This window comes from Quercus suber, unplaced genomic scaffold, assembly GCF_002906115.3.
Source record: "Quercus suber isolate HL8 unplaced genomic scaffold, Cork oak 2.0 scaffold_25, whole genome shotgun sequence".
NCBI lineage: Eukaryota > Viridiplantae > Streptophyta > Magnoliopsida > Fagales > Fagaceae > Quercus > Quercus suber.
Genome location: NW_027069490.1, coordinates 5653 through 26606, shown reverse-complemented (window position 1 = coordinate 26606; position 20954 = coordinate 5653). Strand labels below are relative to the sequence as shown.

The following is a 20954-nucleotide window of genomic DNA, read 5'->3' as shown; positions in this document are numbered from 1 at the left end:
CATAAAACAAAAGAGGGAATTTCTACCAGTCTTTACACGACACTCTCTGTCATAATTTTGCCTGAACCAAGCAATGCTTTCAAAATTCCACAAAGCATCCGATAAGGCCAGGAGGTTTTTACAAAACAAAGCTACCTTGTTTGTTAGGAACCTAACCATGACTAAGAACACCTCCAAAGTTCAGGCTCTCTATGACCTCTGCAACACCACCTTCACTCCCTCTCCCTCTGGAGCATAAAAAAAAAAAACTATCCTACCAAATAATAAAAAAAGGAAAAACCATCCCACGTTAAAAAAAAAAAAAATGTCAAGCTAAACTATTTCACATTTCCTTTTTAAACTATTACATTATCAATTTATTAATTTTTATGTATTACATTTTCAATTTGGATTTGGGTAAACATGCAAATCTTATTCTCTTCGGACAAAAAAATCTTATCTATTTTTTCAAATGGTGATGAAAGAAAAATTGTGATGCTAAAAAAAAAAAAACTTCATTGCACGCGCGACTAATTTAGTACATTCCCTCGTGTAGGGTCGTGGTCGGACCTTACTGAACTACCCGAGCCACATAAAACAAAAGAGGGAATTTCTACCAGTCTTTACACGACACTCTCTGTCATAATTTTGCCTGAACCAAGCAATGCTTTCAAAATTCCACAAAGCATCCGATAAGGCCAGGAGGTTTTTACAAAACAAAGCTACCTTGTTTGTTAGGAACCTAACCATGACTAAGAACACCTCCAAAGTTCAGGCTCTCTATGACCTCTGCAACACCACCTTCACTCCCTCTCCCTCTGGAGCATATCCTCCCTCTTCTCAAGCTTTACAGAGGCTCTGTTCCCTTCTGGGTATTTCTCATTTTCTTTCTTTTCTTCTACTTTCATTCTCTTTTGTGTCCAAGTTTACATCTTTATGTGCACTTTGCAAAGTTTGGCTTAATTATGGAAATGGGTATTGCACATTATGTCAATTTGTTCTGAGTTTGCGGTGTTTTGATTGCAGATTTGAAGAATTTGATTTTGGGGTTGCTTTTAATTGGGTATTATAATCTGAAGTTAGTATTAAAATCAAGATAATTAAAGAATGGAAAATAAAATGCTTGTTAAGAAAATTTTTGGTTTCTCTTTCAGTTGGGGATACATTTGGATTCCTAATATAGGGGTCTTATTGGAGTTAATTGTTTTGGAAATTTCAATACACATGAGTAAGGATGTAATAGACATGGAATTGGACCATAATATCGACTTTTCAATATGCATTACTGAATTCTTTTAATCGAAGGATAGAGCTGCCCTTTCTAAGGAAAGTTTTACTCAATACATTATTAAATTTTATGAAAGATTAGAGATTAATGAATCTTTATGCTTCTAAGACAATATGTTTTATGTATTTTTGTTAAAGATTTTGTTGTAAAATGAATCTTTATGCTTCTAACACATTATTGATTTTCATTCTATTACAGATACATTTGGTCCAGCTGATGTTGGGCTTGAAGAGGAACTATCAGATGATGATCGAGGACATGGAATTTTTGGACTTAACCAACTAAACAGGATAGCACGATGGGCACAACCAATAACTTATTTGGACATATATGAATGTGATAGTTTTACGGTAAGCTCAGCATCTTCTTATTCTGAATGAAAATTTTTGAAGCCTGTTGTGCATGCTCATCTCATTAGAAGTTTGTAATTCTCAGTGTTCCTGTTACAGAACTTTAAAATATGGGTGCATAATGTTTTTGCTCAATTCTTTTGATTCGTTCTTATTTTGATCATTTATCAGTAGTTTCTAAACCTGCCTCTTTGCATGCATGTCCGATGTTATCTGTGTGGCAAGTTTGTGCATGTGACAAGCTGTTTCAGATATAATACTCAAGTATTGAGGACGTCTATTTACTTTTCATTTGTAGATGTGTATATTTTGCTTTCCTACTTCTGCAATTATTCCACTCCATGACCATCCCGAGATGACTGTTTGTAGCAAAGTTCTCTATGGCTCTATGCATGTGAAAGCTTATGATTGGGTTGAGCCTGCCCAAATCCAGGAAAGAAAAGGACCTAGTTCCTTTCCAGGTCTGTTTTCTCATATCATTTTCAGCTCGTCACAACAGATTCTAGGACTTACAATAAGGTGATTATGGCTTGATTATTATGTATATTCCTTGTGATTATGCACTTCTATACTATGGGGCTTTAACCTCTCAATTCCCTGTACTAATGGAAAAAATTTAATCGTAAATTTAAAATGAACTGGGAACATAATAAGATTGATGTTGACTCAAAAAAAGGGGGGGGGGGGTGGTGTTCAATTGAGTCTGTGATCTATGGGCTTATTTAGAACACAGAAATCCCAATATGCCTATTTTCATATGTTTCTCTGATCATTGTGTTTAGATTATTATTATTATTATTTTTAAATTACTTCCTTGTCAAATAAATGAATGGTGGAAAATAATACATGTGGCCAACCCTTACTAGTCTGCTGAAGACCCATAGCCAACACCAAAATTTTAGGACTAAGGCTTAGTTGTTGTTCCCTGTCAAATAAACCCAGTAACACATATTTCGCTTAGTATAGACCTAGTATGTTGTTGCTAACAGCTAACTGTAATGTTAAAAAGGGAAAATTGCATGCTAATAATCTGAAAGTTACAATTCTCAGCTCCAAGTTAAAAAAAAAAAAAAAAAAAAAAAAAAAAAAAATCAAAGGTAGATTATCTTTTGTTGAGTTTTGATTAGAAACAGTGTATATTATATATGATAAGAGCTTTTCTCTTCTTTTCCTGTTGTCCAATACCTCTAGTTGTAGATGCAAGTATTGTATTCATAATGCGTCATCTCAAATGGTAGGTCTGCTTGCTATATTGGTTTGCCCTAAACAGTCCTTAATAAGTCAATCCATGGGCTAAATTTTACCCTGTTGGTTGGAGGCTTTGAGCTGCATATCTATGAATTCAGTGTTATGATATGCCATATATCAGCCAATTAGACTACTGTTACAATATTGAACATCCGCTTGTATGACTTTACTGTCCACATCATTGTGAAACGTGGGCTTGACTCTGCAATTCCCCTTAGTTGTAATCACCAATCCCCTGCCAATAGCTGGTCTGCATATCTCTAATTGGGGCACTGCCACCTTTGCTGAAAGAGGGATAGCAATTTCACTCTTCATGTATCACTGTCAATTGTCTGAAAAGTAACTTGATTGCTATTTCCTCAACTGTGTAGCAGCCAAATTTCATGAGTAGGATTGACATTTTCTTGTTATTGGGAATCTGAGAGGCCATATCACTCATGAGCTTATTTAAAGGATCATAAAGTCTTTAGCTGACCCCAAAATTTTGGGACTAAGGGTTGGTTGTTGTTGTATATAGTCTTGGATCTTGCTCTTGATTTCCAGATATTGAGGGTCAGTAGTTGGAAGTTTTGATGAATTTTTCTCTGATTTGCAGTAAGATTGGCAAAGTTGTCAGTTGATAAAGTTTTAACAGCACCTTGTGGGACCACAGTTTTGTACCCAAAGAGTGGGGGTAATTTGCATTGTTTTACTGCAGTCACCCCTTGTGCTATGCTTGACATCCTCTCACCTCCCTACAAAGAAGAAGCAGGCAGAAAATGTAGCTACTACCATGACTACCCCTACTCTACCTTCTGTAAGTATCTTAAAGTAATTTAATGTTTTTCCCCTCTTTTTTTTCCTTTCTGTTGTGCCATCCTATGATTATGCAAATATAGCTCTGTAATTCATACTTAATTTTTTCTTCTTCCTCCCTTTTATTATTATTTTTATTTAATTTTATGGAATTTACATAGAGAATCCCAAGGTTTCAAATTAAACCCCAAGTTTCTAATTATATGATGTTGGAGAACTATAGCCTGTGAAGCCCCCCCCCCCCCCAAAAAAAACAAAAAAAAAAAAAAAAAAGTGTGTAAAATAGATACATTAACAATAAAATAAAATTAAAAAAAAAAGAAAAAAGAAGAGTATATGAGAAAAAACATAGAAGCAAAGAAAAGCACTCATATATTGATACCCAGAAAAATGATAGATTGCATTGAGGTTGCAGATCAGAACACTGCAACACCCACAAGGCAACATTGTTTCAAACATTTAATTGAAATTGGGTTGCAAATAATTAATCTATAGAAAATAACATTTCAAATTAATAATGGTTGTATATTATTACTAGTTAATCTAGAGAAAATTACTATTCAAACCAATCGATATCTAATGTTATCACATACAAATTGAAACATAAAGGCCCAAATTAAAGAAAATATTGGAACTTGAAAATTTAAAATGGTCTTCTATTAAAAAAACACTAAAACTAGGGACTGGGGGACGAAAGTCCTTTGACAACCACCACCACCACTTCAAAAGATAGTAAACAGGGTGACCAACGGCAAAATCCTCATGAACTATTCTTCTTGAGTTTTAGAGCTATAGCTCCTGTAACTACCTGTGTCTCTGATTGGTTCAGCAACACCTCTACTTGACTTCATAAATTTGTTCATATTTACTTTTTGATTTTGTGAGCTAGAGATTTCAATATTATCAATAGTAGGGTGGAAAACCTTAAGAGAGGGAATTTGATGGAGAGAGAATGTTTTTTAGACAAAGTTTCCCTCCAAATCAGTTTGAAATAATTTTCTCTAATCTATTACATGGCAATTTAGATGACTATCCATGTGTATTTTAATAAGATTATCCATTAATTCATCTAAACAAGTTACATGACTATGAAATTGGTGATATGATTAACATGACCATGACATGCTCTATGGCCTTTTTTCAGTTTTTTTGAATGCCCCACATGAATGTCAGTGCTCCATTAGTCACAGCTGTGAAAAGTTGCAACTTTATAAGTACACAATTGACATTGAAATAATTTAAANTGGAGTTCCTTCCTCTTGATTCACTTCTAATCCAATTGCTTGGCGCTAACTTTACAATAAGTTCACCAACTTGAGAACCATTACCATCTTGCTTCATCTTTATATGTGACAAGTGAACACTAGTCACCTACACTCTCTTTATCACACATCAATGTAGTCACTAGATGATCAAAAGGTATGGGGAGCGATGCTGATAAGAATAACACTTTATATTCATCCTCATAATTCACCCCAAAACTTGACAATTGGGTTGTTCAACATGTTAAAAATGTTGAGATGCTCTAACAAATCTAAACCCTCATTCATATACAAACTATAAAGTTGCTTCCTCACATGCAATTTGTTTATCAGTCCCTTTCTCATATAAAGAACTTTTTGTTTTTCCCAAACTTCTTTTGTAGTTGAGACGAATAGCGCTAGCTGCTTTCTCATCCATCTCTACCCATTCTTCATCCTTCACCTATTCTGGTTTCTTCTCCTTCCCAAGCAAGGCCTTATAAACTCCTTGTTGAATTAAGAGATCTTTCATCTGCCTTTGCTAAAGAGAAAATTTCACTAGCCACAAAATTTCTCTACCTCATACTTTGTGCTTGATATCTTTAATGTATTCAAAGGATTGAATCCTCACATTGCTTTGATACCCTAGACTCAAATCAATAACAATAACTATGGAAAATAAATAACAAGCACGTAGAATTTATGTGATTTGGTAAATTGTCTATCTCCACAAGCGATAAACCCAAATCCCAAAACACCTTAGCTGCTACCTCACTAGGTTTTTAGGACTTCACTAATTCAGTTGCTGTATTCTTAAGCGAGTGCGCGCGTGCACATACACACATATATATTAAAGGAATTTAGAAAGTTAGTTATGACTTCAAAAAAAAATGTCAAAAATACCCATAATCTAATTAGATAATCTTTATTCTTAAAAAATAAAAAATAAGGTTAAAATTTTAATTCAAAAAAAATATTAAAAAAAAAACTACGATTTTTTTTTTTGGGGGGCTAAAAATTAGCACAATATATATGTATATAGTGCTATACAAATAGGATTTGGTTAAGTTTGTCGCTGACTTGGGCTTGGCAATTCATAACCACACGGGCCCACATCAACAGAAACCCAGTCCTGTGATAGAATTCGGTCTCCACCAGTAATTAAGTCGGGTTGTGTTATATTTATAACTGATTTCACGTAAACTTAGTTTTTCAATTATCACACACCACACACACACAACACACACACAAACACACACACATAATAATTAAATATGTTGAATATTCAATTCATCAATTTTTTTGAATAATCTCATCAGAGGAAAAACAGAGACCCAATATTTAATTTTGTTGATCTTATATATATATATATATATTTATATTTATATTTATATGTTACAAAGTTATTGTTTTTATTCTTTCGATCTTTGCCTCAGTACTGTAGATATGGCAAAATGGGTTAGAATTTTCTAACCCAATCCGATCCGACTAAAAAAATACTCGACTTGAACCTGAATTTTTTTACCCGAAGCAAAAATAGGTTGACCTGTGACTAGACTTGTGTTTTTTGCGGGTCAACTCACCTGACTCGCGACCCGAACTTGAACCCGAACCCGAACCATTTTTTTTTAAAACTTTTTTTTGGTAAAAAAAAAAAAAGTAAAATTAAGGTAATATTGGTTTAATTGTTTATTGTGAGCTTTAAGGAAACAATTGATACATTTACATAATTGCATGCAAATTAATTGAAAGATAAATGCATGTGGTTGAACATTCTGCAATGAGTAAAGATTTTTAGATATCAAATAGCAAAGTATATGCCAAGATAATATGTAGAGTTAAAAACATAAATTTAAAATTATAAATATGTGTGAGAAACATTCATAAGTGTGAAAATAGTGAAGCTAAAGTATCAAATTAGCATAAATTATAAATGCTTAAACTTATTTTTTAACAATTTATGTCCAAAATAAACGGCTTTTCAAAATAAATTATGATATTTCCTAGAGTATATGTTACTTAACAATGATATGATATTTATAAAAAAGACCATGTATAAATAAGTAAACAATCAGACTTTAATGTATATCTCAAATTGAAATAGAGTGTCATCTACAATTGATAATAGATTATAAAATTAATTTTCAAGATTGTAAATTTCTTGTATGTTTTTATTCTTTATCATATGAGTTATCCAATAAGTCATTTGTAATTTTGTTTTATGTTTTGAGATGTTGATATTGTGTAGAAATAAAACTTGTGTATCTGTTTTACTTATCTTTGTGTTATTTTGTTTTAGATAGCAATGTTATGATTTGTATAATTTTAAAATTATTGAATAAATATTAATAAGTTTAACTGAGTTCATTCTTGATATAAGTGGTGAATTCAAAATAATGCATTTTATATCAAGTAATTTATTACATAATTTTCCAAATGGCAAATACATGTTGTTTTCATTATTTAAAAAAAAAAAAATCATGTGAAAAATACGGGTCAACCTGACACAACCCGACCCGACTAGCAACTCGATTGACCTGACCCAAGCCCGACCCACCCATTTTTGCCATGTCTACTCAGTAGCCTTGTTTTGTAGACATTAATTTGGTCTACAGAGTCATTAATCTATTCATACTAACTCTTTTTAAATTGTAATTCTAGTAGTAGTATTTATTTAAATGGACAACACATCCAACAAGGCAAAAATCATATCTACCTCTAGGCTAAGTCAACCTTTTTGTATGTATATATATCTAAAAACTGAAGTGTAACATTTATTATTACTACGCTCCTGTTGAGTCACATCAACAGCTACATCATCCATTCATTTCCAACATTCTCTCTCATCTTCTTTTTTAACTTTTTTTTTTCTCTTATTAATTTTTCAACTTAATGTTATACTTTCACCAACTTTTCCTCTCCCTTTTATCTTTTCATCTCCCTACTACTATTTATCTTAATATCACTTTTCCTCAATCCCTTTATCTTCCTTTATTTTTGGTTTTTTTTTTATCCCCCTCTTACTATAAATTTATAATTCTCAATTTCATTCTATACATAGTTTTCCCACATACATAAGGTTATTTCATATCTACCTCTAGGCTAAGTCAACCTTTTTGTATGTTTATATATATATATATATATATATATATCTAAAAACTGAAGTGTAGCATTTATTATTACTACGCTCCTATTGCGCTAAAAGATAAGTGAGTTTTATTGATGAGCAAAATCAAAATGGAAAACATCTTCCAAATCACTGGGTAGTTCTTCTACCCATACATCAGTGTCAGCAGATGAAACTGCTCTACGAGCGAGAGAGTGGGCAAGCTTGTTACCATCCCTCTTTACATGCTGAAAACAAGAAGATCTAAAACCTCTCCGTAAGCACTTAATTTCCCCAACTACATGACCACATAAGGTTAAACATGCCTCCTGACTGTTGACTGCCTGAACAATACGAAGACTATCACCTTCAAATACCACATGTGAAAGACATAACTCCTGGGCAAAGATTACAGCCCGACTGCAAGCCAGAGCTTTAGCCAACTCCACAGAGTGAGGACAACAAATCTTCTGACTGAGGGCAGCAATGATTCGCCTTGCTGAATCCCTCACCACAACACCCAGACCAGCCATACCAAGACCTTCAAAGATGGCAGCATCAAAGTTAGCTTTGTACATACCTTCTTGTGGGGGCCGCCAATAGATAGGAGCAGAACGTCTCACTTGCAGAGTAGGCTTCTGGGTGATTTTAAAGAACTCCATAACCATCTCTTTTGCCCATCTACTAACCTCATGAAGAGGCCACGTCTGCTGCCTCTCTCTAATTCTGTTTCGCCTCTGCCACAAAATCCATGCAATTGTGGAGAACCAAGCCACCTTAAACACCGAACCCCTGTCAAGCACAGCCTCAAACAAATCCATAAAGGTTCTGAACTTCCTTTGATACAGACAGGCAAAGTTAGCTTCAGACCTCCACACCGACTGAGCCTGATCACACAACCACAATGCATGCATCAAGTTCTCCTCGGAATCATCACAGAGGGAGCAAGTCACCTCCAACTGAATCTGTCGTTTCTTCAGATTTTCCTTCGTGGGTAAGGAATCCTTCACTGCCCTCCATATGAAGTGCCTAACTTTATTCGGAGCTCGAATCTTCCATACACCCTTCCAGACCTGATTCATAGAATCCGGATTTGAGGAAGCTGGTTCTCCACTGGATGTCTCCCTTGCCAACATTCGATAAGCACTACGGACTGAATAATTTCCATCCGGTGTGAGAGGCCATATATAAGCATCATTCTGTCCATGAGCACAAACATAGATTCTTTTAATTTCTTCAACCTCCCAAGGAATAAAAATCCTATCCAGCAATCCTGTGTTCCAAACTCCAGTATTAGGTACTAGAAGCTCCTTGACCCAAACTGCATCAGAGTTCCCTCTCGGTGATAGGACTTTACTGTGATTAGTAGATGGCAACCACCTATGCTCCCAAATTTTGATCGAAGCACCATTACCGACCCTCCAAATAGCACCTTTTAGAATGACCTCCCTAGCTTGGAGAATACTCCTCCACGCATATGAGCAATTGGTCGGCACCCCAGCATCAAAAATAGTACCACCAGGGAAGAATTTCGCCTCAAAGACTTTAAATAGTAAAGAGTCTTTGTGCTGTACTAACCTCCAAACCTGCTTAGCCAGTAAGGCTTGGTTAAACTGCTGTAGATCCCGGAAACCCATGCCACCGACAGACTTTGAAGTACAAAGAGAACTCCACTTCACCCAATGTATTTTCTTTTTATCCCTCTGCCCCCACCAGAATCTTCTGATCATTGCTTCAATATCTTTACAAAGCCCAATAGGAAGTTTGAATACACTCATAGAGTATGCCGGAATAGACTGTATGACTGCTTTAATCATGACTTCCTTCCCCACTTGAGAGAGAAGTTTCTCCTTCCAGCCCTGCATACGAGACCAAATCCTCTCTTTTGTCTGTGTGAAGCATGCCTTCTTATTTCTTCCCACAAAGGAAGGCAGCCCCAAATACTTCTCGTAGTGTTGGATGGCCGGGACCCCAAGAGAGAATTTTATCGTCTCTTTGATTTCTTCCTCTGTATTTCTACTGAAGAACAATGTAGTCTTATCCTTGTTTACCATCTGCCCTGAGGCACTCTCATATAGTGCCAATAATTCCTGAATTTTTTCACACTCCTCAAGTGTTGACCTGCAAAATAGCAAGCAATCATCTGCAAAAAAGAGATGGGTTAACTTGGGTCCTCTTCTACAAATCGAAAACCCCTGGATGTCCCCAACTTCAGCCGCCTGCCTGAAAATAGCATTAAGCCCCTCCGCACAGAACAGGAATAGATAGGGAGAGAGGGGGTCGCCTTGCCTGAGACCCCTTGATGGCTTAATCATACCTTTCGGCTCCCCATTTACTAAGATAGAATACGATACCGTTGTAATGCACTCCATAATAAGAGAAACCCAAGAAGCCTGAAAACCCATCTTTAGAAGTATCTTCTCTAAGAACAACCACTCCACCCTATCGTATGCTTTGCTCATATCTAGTTTGAGAGCCATAAAACTTCTCTTGCCAAAACAGCCCGTCTTCATGTGGTGTAAAGACTCAAAGGCAATTAATATATTATCGGTAATTAATCTACCAGCTGTGAAGGCACTCTGTGTCTCCGAGATAAGGGAATTAAGCCAAGGCTTAAGCCTATTGGCTAACACTTTACTAACAATCTTATAGATGACATTGCAGAGACTTATCGGTCGAAACTCTGTAACTCTCTCTAGGTTTTTAACTTTCGGAATCAAAGAAATAAAGGTATGATTAATTGACCTTAAAATAGAACCAGAATTCAAACAGGACAGAACAGCTTGAGTTACCTCCATACCAACATCTGGCCAATATGACTGATAAAACAGTGGCGGCATGCCGTCTGGACCCGGTGCCTTTAAGGGAGCCATTTCCTTAATAGCAGCAGCCACTTCCTCTGATTTGTACTCCATCATAAGACCAGCATTAATTTCCCCTGTTACCACTTCCTGAACACCCTCCAAGACTTGGTCTAGCTCTCGTGGATTAGAAGAAGTGAACAATCTAGTATAATAATCAATAAACAAATTTGAAAAAACCTCCTCATCTTCCTGCCAAACCCCTCCTTCATCTCGTATGCCCCTTATAAAATTCCTTCTTTTCCTCTGAGTGGCTGTACCATGAAAGAACTTCGTATTCTGATCCCCACTTTGAATCCATTTCACATGAGACCGCTGATGCCACATCTGTTCCTCCCTTTCTATCAACAAATTTAATTCAGACTTCAGTCTCACTACCTCTTGAATATCCCCAGTTCTGACTGCTTCCTCCTCTGCTTTCCACAAAAGCTCTTTTACCTTCTTAATCTGCCTTGTAACATTGCCAAAGTGATCTATGCTCCATTTCTTAAGCATCTTCTTACACTTTTTCAGCTTTTTTGTTACTCTATACATTGGAAAACCATCCTGGTTGGATTCCCATGCACGAACCACTGTATTATGACAGCCCGGATCAGTCATCCACATAGCTTCGAATCTAAAGGGTTTACGTCTCCACCTCTGTTTTTCTCCTTTGGCATCCAATGTTAAGAGAATCGATCTGTGGTCCGAAGTAAAACAGGACAAATGCCGCACCCTCCCTGTCGGAAACCGTGCAAGCCACTCATAATTAGCAACCCCACGATCCAGTCTTTCCCAAATCAGCTCCCCCCACCTCCTGCCATGCCATGTGAAGGCTGGACCAGAGAAACCCAAATCCACAAAATCACAATGATCCAATGCCTCCCGAAACCTTTGCATCAAGTAATGAGGGCGTTGCACACCTCCCTTCTTATCTTCAACCCTTAAAAGCTCATTAAAATCTCCAAAGCAACACCACGGCAGCTTCGGCTTCGAGCTTAGCATCCGTAACATATTCCATCCCTCACATCTTCTGCTAGTCTCCGGCTCCCCATAAAACCCCGTTAGTCTCCAAGCATCTTCTCCACCACCATTCACAATCGCATCTATATGAAATTTCGAGAAACTATCCACCCACACAACTACCTCAGATTTCCACATCAAAGCCAAACCTCCACCTCTACCATTCTTAGGAACAGTAAACAAACCATCAAATTTTAAATCATAACATACCTTTTTCATATGCTCCTTATCAGACCACGTTTCCGAGAGAAACACGATCTTGGGACCCTGCGCCTGTACCAACTCGACAAGCTCTTGGACTGCACGGCGGGTCCCTAAACCCCTGCAGTTCCACGCCAAAGCAATCATTGAGATCGGCGGGGCTGGTGGCCAGCCTCCGCCGTTGGTTCTGAAGATTCCAAAGCTTCCTTCTTTTGTCGCCTCCCATCCTCTGTATTTTCTATCAAGCTCTCTGAGTGTTTTCTTTTCCTTGCTGTGAATGTCCTTTGACAGCTAACAGGGTCCGCACTAGAAGATTCTTGCTGGACTCGATCAAAAAACTCAATCTGATTCTTAACATTTGCTGGTTGCTGACTTGAGGTTTTAGTGAGCCCATGGTTTAGGACTGGGCCGTTAGTCAAAGGAGGGGCATCAATAGCACTTGGCCCATTTACACCCAAGTTCCTCGGGCCCATTCCCACATCAAACTTTGCCAGCTCAGAGTCAATATTCGCCAATTGGTTTTGGAAAGTAACGTCATTCTCCCCCTTTTCAAAATTTGAAGCACCACTTACGGGATACGCATTACTCGGAATTGAATGAGTATCGCCAACTGTCCCCTGAAAACATGCCTTTTCCAAAACGGGATTCTCAGAGTCAACTCCAACACTGGCCGTACCCCTCACCGGATCTGCAGATTGTGCCGGAATGTTACCCAAGTCCTCGCCAGTCGACTCTGTAGCTTTGGTAGCATCACCCTCACTACCACGATGCCCATTACGAAGAAACTCCTCCTCAAAACCCGCCACTCTTACCACCATTTTGCGTGATGGATTCGGGGTCATTGCACGTAACCATGAGCCAAATTGCCTGTCATCTTCCTTTAGTGTCCCATTGCTGCATATCCACAAAGAACATTCCTTGTCACTATGAGTGAGTCTCCCGCACCAATAGCAGATGTTCGGGAGTCGTTCATACATAAAACGAACCCAGCTTTCACTCCCATTTGCCAAAGATAATCGTCGACCTCGGCACAAGGGTTGTGAGTTATTAACATTCACCCTAACTCGAAGAGAGTTGAACCCCCTTCTCTCCCCTTCACCGCTCGCACTATGTTTCACCTCTCCCACTACCGAACAGATCTCCAGTGCTGTGTTATGAGACATGCGTCCAATAGAGGGTCCATGAAGTTGAACCCAGAAACATGTTCTGCTAAAGTCCAGGGAAGTGATATCCTCGGACCTCTCCATTGGTTTAATGGCAACCAAATGCTTATCAAAAGACCAAGGTTCTCCCTCCATAACTCTCGCCACATCCGAGGAATCGAAAAACGAAAATAACACTAGATGGTTACCCATATCTCTCACTTCAAATCCTTTTTTAGTCCTCCAGACCACTTTAAAAGTCTTAGCAATCGCCGCTGGACTAAGAGCTCGCCTGGTGAAGAACTTCGCAGCCAAGAGGTATTCACCCAAAACAGGTTCGTCCTTCATGGCATACTGGCTTCCTTCTGACTCCGTGAGAGATAGCTTCTCCCATAAAGCTGACATAGCCTCCATAGCTACCCCTCGTACGAGGAAACCAGGGGACAAAACTATTCAAACTCAGACTGATCCCAATGTTAAAAACCACACTACGAGAGGTGGAACTCTATTCTACTGACAACTAGGGTTTTGGGGGCATTCCTAGGTGGAACTCTATTCTACTAACTCTTTTTAAATTGTAATTCTAGTAGTAGTATTTATTTAAATGGACAACACATCCAACAAGGTAAAAATCATATCTACCTCTAGGCTAAGTCAACCTTTTTGTATGTATATATATATCTAAAAACTGAAGTGTAGCATTTATTATTACTACGCTCCTGTTGAGTCACATCAACAGCTACATCATCCATTCATTTCCAACATTCTCTCTCATCTTCTTTTTTAACTTTTTTTTTCTCTTATTAATTTTCCAACTTAATGTTATACTTTTACCAACTTTTCCCCTCCCTTTTATCTTTTCATCTTCCTACTACTATTTATCTTAATATCACTTTTCCTCAATCCCTTTATCTTCCTTTATTTTTGGTTTTTTTTATCCCCCTCTTACTATAAATTTATAATTCTCAATTTCATTCTATACATAGTTTTCCCACATACATAAGGTTATTTCATATCTACCTCTAGGCTAAGTCAACCTTTTTGTATGTTTATATATATATATATATATCTAAAAACTGAAGTGTAGCATTTATTATTACTACGCTCCTGTTGAGCCACATCATCCATCAATTTCCAACATTCTCTCTCATCTTCTTTTTTAACTCTTTTTTATATCTCTTATTAATTTTCCAACTTAATGTTATACTTTCACCAAGTTTTCCCCTCCCTTTTATCTTTTCATCTCCCTTCTACTATCTATCTTAATATCACTTTTCCTCAATCCCTATATCTTCCTTTATTTTTGGTTTTTCTTATCCCCTTCTTACTATAAATTTACAATTCTCAATTTCATTCTATACATAGTTTTTCCACACACATAAGGTTATTTCACTCTCTCATTTTTTTTTTTTGAAAATTTTTTGGTGAATTTTTTTTTATTATTTTTCTTGCATCTCTATTTTAAGTTGATAAGTTTTTGTATTATTTGAAACTCTACTTTCAGTTGATGTGGTTAAGTTATATTTTTAAGTTGTTATCTTTTGTCTTCTCTTTGATTTCATAAATATTATCCTATTGCATTATATATAAAGATAGTATATAAGAATATAATACTATTTTATTACATGACATAATATGACTTGGATAATTTGGTATTTATTACAATATTTTTTTATTTTTACTCTTTTTTTCTTATAAATTTCTTATTATTCTCTCACATTCTCTCTTGAAACATGGTTATTCTCTCTCTCTCTCTCTCTCTCTCTCTCTCTCTCTCTTCATTTTTTTTTATTCTTTCTTACAACTCTTCTTTATATTGATGAATAATTGTGATTTTTAAAACTTTATTTTTGGTTCATACATTTTGGTGTTGTATTTTTTAGTTTATCGTTACAATTAGCATATTTTTCTCTCATATAGTTTTGATTTGATTTTTGTTTGAGTTAATACTTAATTATTTTGGAAGTAAGAATTTGAATTTTATCAAAACATAATCTTGGCTATGCTAATAACAGATCGGCATTCAATCCACTTCATCAATTCGGTCCTATTCGGTCTACTTCAATCCACACTTTAGTCAATTTTGGTCCAATTCAGTTTACTTTAGTCTACTTCAATTCAATTAGGTCTATTCAGTTCAGTTCGGTCCAGGTTGGTCCAGTTCGGTCCATTCGGTCTATTTGGTCCATTCAATTCAATTCCGTATATTCGGTCCGGTTAGGTCCTTTCAATCTACTCTGGTTAATTCGGTCCTGGTTAGTCCATTCGGTCCACTCTCGTCCATATGGTCCATTCAGACCACTTCAATCTATTCGGTCCAGTTTGGTCCATACGGTCAACCTGGGTCTATTCGGTCCATTCTGTCTACTTTGGTCAATTCAGTTCTGTTCAGTCCATTCAGTCCAATCTGGTCCATAGGTCCATTCAGTCCACTTTAATCTATTTGGTCCAATTTGGTCAATTCGGTCCAGTTAGGTCTATTTGATCCAATTTGGTCCATACGGTCAATTCGGTCCAGTTACACACACATATTTGTTTATATTTTGCTTGAATGTATAATCAACCTCATGTAATTCATTTAAAAGTAATGATTTTAAAATAAATGAGTAATTGTCATAAATATTAGATTTGTATATTCATAGCCATAATGTTTAGAAATACTTTCACTTAAATTTAGCCAGATCGAAGTAGACTGAAATGCTATGTTTTGAAGTTCTTTACTTTCTTTTTCCCAATTCCTTTCCCACTTCTGTGCAAGATATGATCCTTATTTTCTTTTCCCAATTGCAGTTGTCATGTTTTGCATTGTCTAGACCCCTTAAAAAAGAAAAAAAAAAAAAAGAATTAAGGATGGCAATGAAATATCCCAATGAACACCTCAAGGAGGTGGAAATGGTGGGATTTGTGGGGAGTGCAATAGACATTGAACTTACTGTTTATTTACTCAAAAGTGCCGTTAAGCTTGAGAAGATTGTTATTGATCCTCGTGCTGCATATTTAGTGGGAACCCCGTGGGAGAAAGAGATCAAAGGGGCCAGAGAATGTGCCGAGCAGCTAAAGAATCATCTAACCCTAGGAGTTGAGTTAGTTATATTGTAATCAATATCATAAATATTAGCAAGCGATTATGCGTACCAGTTACTATATATCTATATGTAGAGATTTTCAATTATTTTTATTGTAATGATATTTGATATATATTCTAGCAGTTGCGACTTGCGCCATGGACTATTAATTGTTAAAATGTGATGGTTGTGTGTTCTATTATTTCTGGTTATTATTATTTTTTTATTCTGTGTGGATACCAGTTTTTGACAAAGGGCCCAAAGGCAAAAAAAAACCCAACAACGAAGAAAGATGAAAGAGGAAAGAAGTGAAAGAAGCATGATGAAAGCAAATAGGCCATGGAAGTCCAAGAAAGAGGTAAAAGACCCAATGGGCCAACACAATGGGAATAACAGCTAGCAGGCCTATGGGCACAACAAGAAGTAAAAGTAAAGTAAATGGACAATGAGAGTACAAGAAAAGAGGTAAAAAGTCCAATGGGCTAGTATGACAAGAATAATAGCTAGCAAGGCCATGGGCGCAACTAGATGTAAAAGTAAAACAAATAAGTCGTGAAAGCCCAAGGAAAGAGGTATAAGAACCCCATAAGCCTACGTGGCAGAAATGACAGCCAACAAACCCATAAGCATAGCAAGACGAGAAGCAATAAGGGCAAAAGCCCTACGGACTGGATGGGCCTGAACTTCTGCTAAGCCAATGTCTAAGCCCATAAGGAAATAAGAAGAAACAATGTAATCCCCAAAGCCTACGCCTTTCATGTCGTGGAGGACAAGCACGAACACAAGACATATAGCAGAATAAAGTATGGTAGAAATGGTGTGGGAGTAAAAGAAGACAAATGCAGAGGGTAATGGAATGAACACACAAGGGTCGGAGTACCACCCACTTGTACCTAGCCAATACAGGAGAGGTGGGCCCACGGTCAATGGACTTAGAGGGTGTGGTTTGGTGGTGGGGGAAAAGGGGTCTATTTTGGGGTTCCTGTCAGGGGTTCTTTTGGGAAAAATACCTTGCTGGGATGGCATTTTGCCCAAAAGAGGTAAGAAAAGGGTTGGGACCATTTGATGCATGCCATAGAGGTAGGTAAAGAGAGGGACTCAAACCCTTATCCATTCGGGTAAGGCAGGAAAGGCAAGTGGAGAAACAAAACATAAAAGGGGTTTTGTCCTAGAACGGGGAGTGGTGTAGCAAGCATACTCTGAGCAGAGGTAGTGGCTAGGCAACCAATGGGTTGGTAGGTAGTCCTGAAGGAATGGCCACAAGAAACCAAAAGCAATTAGTGAAGCCTTAGGGGCAAAAGGGAGAAATCCCATTGAATCAATTCACTATGAAAGGAAGAGGTAGTGATAGATGAGGAGGAGAAACCCACGGCAAGATAGCAGTAAGAAACTTAAAGCAAAAATTAAATAAAAACAAAAAGAAAGAAAGAGGTGAGGAAAAGAGAGAAAACACAATGGAAATATGGCATGCATCAGTAAACCATCTTTTCCCTCCCTCTTGACAAGCCCACTCTTTGAAACTCTATAAGTAACAACACACAACCATTTAGGTAATTTCTCTAGGTCGCATAACTTTGATGGTAGAAAGCTGTGACAAGGTTGTTCGTGTTAGGGTTCGGATTCCTTCTTGGAACATTTTCTGCTAAAAGATTTGACCCAAGACTGAGGTGATGAACTCACGCAATCTTATTTGCTTGGAGTTGCTATCACCATCTTGCTATAGCTTCTTTTAACTTGTTTATCTTCTATATTGATATTTGTTTTGCTATAGCACCTTTTATTGTTAGCCATTCTGTTGTGGTACATTTTATTATATTTGTTGCGGTACCTTCTATTATATCTGTTGTGGTACCTTTTATTATATTTGCTGTGGTACCTTCTATTATATTTGCTATATCAGTTGTTCTATTGTGAAATCTTTTTATTGTATTTGTTGTATTAGTTGTTCTGCTGTGACATTTTTTATTATATTTGTCGTATCAGTTGTTTTCTGCTGTGGCATCTTTATTATATTTGTTGTATCAGTTGTTTTGTTGTGGCACTATCTACTGTATTTGTTGAGATACCCAGTCTACCGTAGCACTTCCTGCCTTGTTTGCATATTGGGAACACCTAGCCTGCGACATAATCCCATTGGGATAATAGGCCAGTCCCAACTCCCTAACCCACTACTCCACGGGCTCGAGCATAGCAGAACGGGCCTTGGCCCATTAATGCGAAAAGGGCCCCCACATTCTGTTATTCAATTAAAAGAAAAAATGAGCCATGTAAATTGTTTTAGGGAAGGGATGAGCCTGTTGCAGTACATCATCTTGCCTAATCTTAGATTGAACCTGATTTTGTGACTACTTTAAAAAATTGCTTTTCCATGGTCATGGAAACAAGCCGCTTAATAAAATGATGACACAACAACTAATCTTTTTATTAAACAATTGACACTCCTTGTAGTTGGTTTATGTTATTGTTTTTTACTATTGTTTGTGAAAAGGGAGCAAAATAAATTGATTTTAGGGTAAATTATGACTTTAGTCCCTAATGTTTAAACTATGCGTCAGTTTAGTCTCTAATGTTTCAAATGTGTTAGTTTAATTCCAACCGTTTGATTTTGTGCAAAAATAGTCTCTGCTATTAAGTGATAAATAGAAAATGCTGATGTGACTAACAATGGTATTAAAATATTAATTTTATGCCACTTAAGCTCCCAATGCAGGAAAGAGAAGGGGTTTCAGTTTTTTTGATAAATACTTAGCCCACATGGCAACATATATGGCAGCTTAGGTGACTTAAAATTGATATTTTAATATTATCATTAGCCACATCAATATTTTTTATCCATCACTTAACGATAGAGACTATTTTAACACAATATCAAAAGATTAGAGAATAAATTGATATTTAAAACGTTAATAACCAAATTTTAGAGCCTAATCCTATTGTATCGCAAATTCGCAATACACAACTTTCTCACTTGCACACTTGACTTGATTTTGTGTGGGAATCCGATGAACGTTGAAAAATGATTGTAATGGCATGTGTGTATTCTGAATGTGTATATTTAATGCTTGGATCTTTGTCCAATAGGGTTTGATTGTTTGGCCTCTAATAGAAATTGGGTCTTATGGGGGGCTATGAAATTTGATTTTTTTTTTTCCCCTCTGAAATATGGTTCGGCTGTTTGATTCTGTTTGTTTTCTTAAGAATTAGTGCTGAAAGTGCTTCATTTCTTGCTTTCAATAGAGCACTACTAAGCCATTTATTACTCTTTTTAGTTTTTAGGTGGTATTTTGAGCTGGTTCACATGGGAATGGGTGGTTATGATATTGACTTTTTAGCTGAGCTTGTCGGATGGTTTAGGGCCTGTTTGGTTTGTGTTTTCAAATAACATTTTTTAGTTTTTAAACAGTATTTCACGCATTTCAACACACTTTTTCACCCACACGTATTTCAAAAAACTATAAACAACAATTTTCAAACTACTCTACCAAACACCCCCTTAGCTCTCTATTTTTTGCTCACGTACTCCTATCCTATATGTATCGTACCACTATCGTACCAGATACCTATAAGATACATGTTTAGTCTTTTTATTTTTTTATTTTTTTAAAATACCAATACATCTAGGATACACCGGTGATATGACTTGGATAACGTTCTAACCCAAATCCCAATAGTGAAAAATAGCCCAAACTTGAAAGAATTTTATATGTTTTATATATTGATTTCAATGTTGAGTACTTACTAGTTATTTGTTATTTACTCTTCTAAATCTTGGTTTCTATTCTAAACATCATTTAATGGCCATAGATTCACTTTATTATTAATTATTTCTTTTCAATTGATATATGCTTAACAATATATAAAGTAAATGCTTAACAATATATAAAAAATAAAAAAAATATATATTTTAATAAGTTATTAATACACGTATTTCTGACGTATCGTACCCTAAGTTTTTCAAAAAATGTAAAAAAAAAAAAAAAAAAAAGTTGCTTGCAGCTGGTTCAAAGGGTTAGCCTAAAAATCGAAGAGAACTGAATGATACAAGCTTAGCACCCGAAGAAAATAGGTAAAACGTTTTTCATGTTACTGTGGTATCTCAATGAATTGAAAGTATGATGTGCATAATTGATTACCTGTTTGCACCGGCATGTAGGTGCACAAGGGAGTTGGGGGTGTTACATTCTTCCATCATGAGGTTGTGAAGAGGGCTTTGGTACTTGCTATGGAGATCCAAATGTTACCAAATTCTTCTTTAAAAATTGAAATATATTATTGATCCCTAAAGTTTACCTTATGAGTGCTTTTTAATCTATGATGTTTCAAATGAGTGTTTTTAATTCCTAAATTTTTTTCTTAAAAAAATGAGAGATATAGGTCCCTTTGTTCACTTCCCGTTACTTTCTTGTTTACGTGTCTTGCGAAGTAATAATATGACAATTTTTAATTGATGTGACCACTAATTTTTTTATTAAAAAACTGTACATGCAATCCTAGATCGAACCTGATCTTGTGCCTAGTATAAAAAATTCTATGTCTATGGCCTTGGAAACAAGCATCTTAATAAATTGATGGACAACTAATCTTTTTATTAAACACTTGCTGCTCCTTGTAGTTGGTTTATGTTATTGCTTCCTACCATTATTTGTGAAAAGAGAGCAAAATAAATCGATTTTAGG

General features: G+C 36.3%; 1 protein-coding gene across 2 annotated transcripts; it reads left to right on the top strand.

Moving 5' to 3' along the window:
* Positions 1–576: 576 nt before the first annotated feature.
* LOC111989317 (plant cysteine oxidase 3) lies at positions 577–3888 on the top strand. Of its 2 annotated transcripts, none has more exons than XM_065766901.1 (4): positions 577–851; positions 1466–1617; positions 1916–2136; positions 3461–3608. In XM_065766901.1, the coding sequence occupies exons 1-4, from the start codon at positions 644–646 to the stop codon at positions 3483–3485; spliced, it is 606 nt and encodes a 201-aa protein (XP_065622973.1). In that variant the 5' UTR covers positions 577–643; the 3' UTR covers positions 3486–3608. The 2 variants fall into 2 exon arrangements, with proteins under 2 accessions (XP_065622973.1, XP_065622967.1); XM_065766895.1 differs by having other exon boundaries at positions 580–851; positions 1916–2078; positions 3461–3888.
* Positions 3889–20954: the final 17066 nt, after the last annotated feature.

Coding starts and splice junctions, on each gene's coding strand:
- LOC111989317 (XM_065766895.1), top strand. CDS start 644: ATGCTTTCAAAATTCCACAAAGCATCCGATAAGGCCAGGAGGTTTTTA. Junction 852..1,465: donor GAGGCTCTGTTCCCTTCTGG/GTATTTCTCATT, acceptor ATTCTATTACAG/ATACATTTGGTCCAGCTGAT. Junction 1,618..1,915: donor ATGAATGTGATAGTTTTACG/GTAAGCTCAGCA, acceptor TTTCATTTGTAG/ATGTGTATATTTTGCTTTCC.